This window comes from Bos indicus, chromosome 6 (genome assembly GCF_029378745.1).
Source record: "Bos indicus isolate NIAB-ARS_2022 breed Sahiwal x Tharparkar chromosome 6, NIAB-ARS_B.indTharparkar_mat_pri_1.0, whole genome shotgun sequence".
Lineage (NCBI taxonomy): Eukaryota > Metazoa > Chordata > Mammalia > Artiodactyla > Bovidae > Bos > Bos indicus.
The window spans coordinates 70,327,976-70,333,081 of record NC_091765.1 but is presented as its reverse complement, the minus strand read 5'-3'; the positions used below and the strand labels follow the sequence as shown (position 1 = coordinate 70,333,081).

Sequence of the window (5,106 nt, the reverse complement as noted above, 5' to 3'; positions counted from 1 at the left end):
TCACATTATCAAATTACAGTCATTACTTTGCTGTAAATTCTCAGACACTTTTATTCTCTATCCATATGGGGAAGAGAGAGACAGGGGAAGTTGGTGAGAGCCAACACCATGAATTTAAAACCTTGATTTTTGTCTCATTTATTTAAATAAATATAAATATAAATTTTATATAAAACTATTCACAAAGAGACTTCAGTGACTTGGATTTGAGACTCTTCTCAGGCAGATTTTCAAAAAGCAAGACCTTACAGGGTTTAATTTTTCTAAGTTATTTGTAACTCAATACCTTCATTTAAAAAAATAATCAAGAAACCCCATGTTCTTATCTGGTTCTGAAAGACAGGGAAAGGGAAATGACATGCGCTTTAAAAAAAAACCCACATACAGTTTTAAACTTAAACCAATCCTGTTTTTCCTTTGTTATATGACAAAACTGAGTTGAATCTAGATTATTTACATAAAAAACAACAACGACGACCTATAACTGCGAGAGGAGCCCCAAACAGACAGATCAAGGAGACAGGAGAAGGGTCAGGCCCGGCATGCACATCCCCGGGGAATGCTCCTCTCCAGGTTCTCCAGGTGGGACCACCGAAAGGGTGAGGATTTTGGCCCCTGGGTGCCAGCCACCTCGGGAGTTAGGGGAGATGCCGGGAGCGCGTGGTGTGTGTGTGGGCGGCCCTCCCTCATAAGGGGGAAATCTCCTTGTCATCGTTGGCCGAGGCCGGCGACAAGGAGTCCTCATCCTCGGAGCGCGCGAAGTGCGCCTGGCTGCCAACGCACTTGCAGCCCGCGTGACTGTTCCTTTGCGTGCCCTTCCCTTCCTTCTTATGCTTCACCCTGCGGTTCTGAAACCAGATTTTCACCTGCTTCTCTGACAGATTCAGGTACGTGGCTATTTCGATCCTCCGGAGTCGAGACAGGTACATGTTGGAAGAGAATTCCCGCTCCAGCTCTAGGAGCTGCGTGCTGGTGAACGCCGTCCTCATCCTCTTGCCATTGGGTACCTGGCTGGTGTCCGAGCCCCCTGCAGATGGGCCAAGAGAGGGCAGAAAGGTAATTCTCCAGCGAGGCGCTCCCACCCCAGGGCCCTCCCTTGCAAACGCTGCCTCTCAAGGACCCACCCGCGAAGCTCAACCAAACACCTGTATCCATCCCTCACTCTTTCTCATTTGGAGACAAACGGTTACTTAGCCAGGAAGGACAGAGACGCCCAAAGCAAGTGAAGGCCTTTGATCTCGGGGATGTAAAGTCAGAGGATTAAAGTGGGGGCGGGTGAGGGGTTGGGAGAGTCCTGCGGTCTCCTGTCCACCCTAGCGGAAAGGCAGGCAGGCTTAACCAAAAGCATCGAGATGCTTTTAGCCAGCCTCGACGCCCGATTGCCACACTTCAGTTCAAACACACCAACCCCGGACCTCAGTCAGTTAACCTCCGGTTTTTCAGCCTTCAAGTTCAAAGTCGCAAAGGACCCTCTACTATCCCAGACTCGAACACCAGGTACTGGAGTCGAGCGCACCAAGCTGCTTGGAGAGTCTGGCGAGGCTAACTTTCACCTCGGAACTTACGAGACGACTCTGCAGTTATTCCAAAAGCCCCTCCTTCGCCCCCTCCGCCCACCCCACAGGCTCCCACTTCCTCCACTGAAGGCGAGACGTTTTACTCCCGGGAGCCAGCAAGGCGTAGCGCGCAGGTGCCCAGGACCCGCCCTACCCATGGTGAGGCAGTGAAATCTCCGCGGGTCCGCCACGTTGTAGGTGGTGGCGGTGCAGACAGGTGCGTGGTGCTGCGGGTGCCCCAAGGCCGCCGCGGCCGCCGCCGCTGCCGCCGCGGCCGCTGCTGCTGCTGCAGCTGAGCCGGGCTGCTGGGGCTGGTGGTGGTGATGGTGGTGCTGCGGCGGGTGATGGTGATGGTGCGCGTGGCTCACGCGCGGGCAAAACTGTGCGTCCCCGGGACCCGAAGAAAACTGACTCTTGAGCAAGGGCAGGGCCCCGGCGGCTCCTGCCGCTCCGCCACCCGCGGCCCCTGCAGTCCCGGCCCCTGCGTTCCCGCCGCCGGAGCTCGCGGGCCCACGAGAGGAGTGCAGGTGCGAAGTGACGCAGAGCGGGCAAACGCAAAACGCGCCGCTCTTGCGGGACGCGCAGCCCGGCCCGGACATGGACATCACCAACGGGGACGGCATGCCCAGCGGGATGAAAAAATCTGGCCCGGGGTGTGGCTCGGGAAGCGAGGGCGCGGGCCGTGAGGAGTCCTTGATGATGAGCGAGTCGACATAGAAGGAGCGCGACATGTCGGGAGGGGTGGGTGGCTGGAGGGCCCGGCCAGTCGTGGGGGCCCCCTCCCCTCTCCTGTCCAGAGCTCTGGCCCCGGGCGCGGCGCGGACGCAGGCGGTCAAGCCCTTGGGGACGCCGAGGTGTCGGTGCCTGGACTGCGAACAAAGGGGTCCCTGGAGAGGGCTGGTCCTCACGTCCCCCGCCCGACGCCCCGGCTCCGGGATTTTATAGCCCCCACCCCGACACGTGATGCTGCGGAGTACCGCTCGGCTCTTGCTCCTCCGCAGCTCCCCACCCTCGGGATAGGCTGCCCGAGTCACAACAGAAGCGGCGAGGAGGGGCGGGCGCGCGGCAGGGAAGAATTCGGAGGAGGGGGATGGGGGAGACTTTGCAAAGTGTAGGTTTTGTTAATTTCCCGGGGAGGCCAGCCTCCTCCCCCCTCTTTCTCCACGCTTTCCCGAGAAATCACAGAGCTGCATCCTCCATCCCACCCCTCTCCCTAGCCTGGGCCCCAGACCAACTCCTCCAAGCTTCCGGCCTCACAGCGCACCAGGTGGGGACTTGGAGGCCTTTCTAATCGGAATGCCCCGTGCTCCCTGCTCCTCTGTGCCAGCCGTGGATACGGCACGGAATAGTGTGAGGCCTGAGGTTTAGAACAGGATTGTGCCGCTGTGGACTGGCAGCGGCCCAGTCCTGGAGCGAAACGTGGGACAGGCACACACAAGCACACAGAGTCCCCCAGCTTTTGGACTTGGCCAGTGTCATTCAGGTGGTTAGTTGTGAGGGATCTGGGAGGCATAACAGAGAGGCCTCCCAGCTAAGAAGAGGAACTTTTCATTTTGATGCTTGAGAAGTTCTAAAGTGCCTTTGCACTTGGGGCCTTCCTGGGACCACTCAGATCAACCACCTTTCCTTGTGCCTTTTTCTAACCCGAAACTCCCCCTTTGGCAGAGAGAGACACTGAAGGGGTCACTCTTTTCTTTCTCCACGGGGTTCCATTGCTACATTTCCAGGCCAACCCTACAAACTCTATCCTAAGGACTTTGGAGAGAGGCCCAAACCCTGGCCCTTCTGGAAACTGGGCAGGGGCTGAGGGAAGCCTTTGCTCTGGGTCCTGCCATCTCCCACCCCTTGGCATTTTACAGATCTTAGGCAGCTAGAAGACTAACTAGGAAGCACTCTCTTCTATGCACCCCCTTTAAAGCCCATACAAATGAAAAGGAATTGAGACCCTTGATGCCTCAGTAAGGGAGAAGTGGTTTGGTAAAGGAAACCTCCCTGAATGGCAGTGCAAGACTGGTGCACCAATGACTGTGCAAGAGACTAGCTGCCCCCCTAAGGGCTATTGATCTTTGGGGAAGGCAAGGCTACAGAAATGACAGCTTTCTCTTCTTTCACCCTGTAGAAAATCTGGCTGGAGCAGGGAGGGTGAGCAACAGCTCCAAGTCCAATCCTCTTCCTCAGACTGCAAACTTCAGGCCTGAGATCACAATGATGCGAAGAAACTTGGGGACCATACCCTCCACCTGTGAGAGCCAAGGGTCAAAATCCTAGGGGAGGCCAGCTTCTCAGCTGGTGACATGGCTGTCTCTATTTTTCTGTCTCTCCTTTTCCCTTTCCATCTCTGTGACCATCTCTCTTGCCTGCTAGAGAACTATAATTGGGTTGTAGGGACGCCCCGCTCTGGGGAGCCCAGGATTTATGGATGGCAATTAAAGTTTTATGAATTGCAGCTGAGGCTGGTTATTGAGCTATTTGAATGTGATTAGAATTCAATTAGAAAGCGGTTAGTGGACAGTGGGTCTCCAGAGTGTAAACAGACAGCTATTCCAGAAATGTGCTAATCCAACATCTTGTGACAACAATTAAGGAGTCTCAGGGCTTAACTCAGGGCAGCTCAGCTGTAACTACTTTTGTACCACAAGGTTTGCTGCTGCAGCCATCGCAAGCTCTCAGCTTCAACCCAGCCTGCCGGGCTCAGCCCATCTTCAAATGGGAGAATCCAGGCAGTCCCCAGGTCATTACAGCCTCAGAAAGAAGACTGGGAACTCTACCATTGGGAGGTGCCTAGTACCAGGATGTTTTTACAGGCCTAAATCGTCCAAATAGGTGGCATGATTTTCCTGTTCATTTTTAAGTATATACATATTTTTTCACTTAAATTTTATATAATATATGCGTTTATTTATTCACTATGATCTGCAGTGGTTCTAGTTCTGTGCATGGGGAAAACTTCTATGCTACTATGCTGGGAGTTGTGCCTATGTGAGGACCATTTTATTTTAGAGAATCCTAATTATGATGCTTGAGCATCTAACTCAATTAATGTCTGACTACAGAAACATCCGGTTGGTGTGCTGGGGAATTTTGAAAAAAGTGAGAGGCCCCTGGGGTTGCTTAGGACTGCAAGGGGAGCAGCGGCTTGGGGCCGGACTGAGGCTGAACGCAGACCGCGACTGAGCAATGTGTCTATTAGGGTACTGGGTTAATGGCCAGAGCCCACCACGAGCAAGCATTTTGGAGTCATGATCCACACTGGAGTCTCTCTTTAGTTCTCTTTGAATCTCTCTCTCGGTCTCTCCTCTTTCCCCCACTCCAGCCCCATCTTCATAAGCTCCTCTTCCATGTGCGTTGCCCCCTTATCTCCCCCCAGGGCCCTGGACAGCTCTGTGACTGACCCTGCTAGCCCTGCCCTTGCTCAGAATAGCAGGTCCTCCAACCCATTTGAAGCAGAAAGGGACCCTGGGCAGGCCATTGGCATGCCCCTATGGGGCCCCCGCTGCCACCCAATTTTATTTCTCAGTGATCCTGTCCGATAAAATTTCATCGTCCATTA

At 54.3% G+C, this 5,106-nt stretch overlaps 1 protein-coding gene across 1 annotated transcript; it reads right to left on the bottom strand.

The window, feature by feature from the left end:
• Window positions 1–228: 228 nt before the first annotated feature.
• GSX2 (GS homeobox 2) lies at window positions 229–2,427 on the bottom strand. The gene is made up of 2 exons (XM_070790972.1): window positions 1,711–2,427; window positions 229–1,027 (listed from the first exon to the last, which is right to left on the bottom strand). Exons 1-2 carry the CDS (start codon window positions 2,285–2,287, stop codon window positions 687–689), a joined length of 918 nt encoding a protein of 305 aa, XP_070647073.1. The 5' UTR covers window positions 2,288–2,427; the 3' UTR covers window positions 229–686.
• Window positions 2,428–5,106: the final 2,679 nt, after the last annotated feature.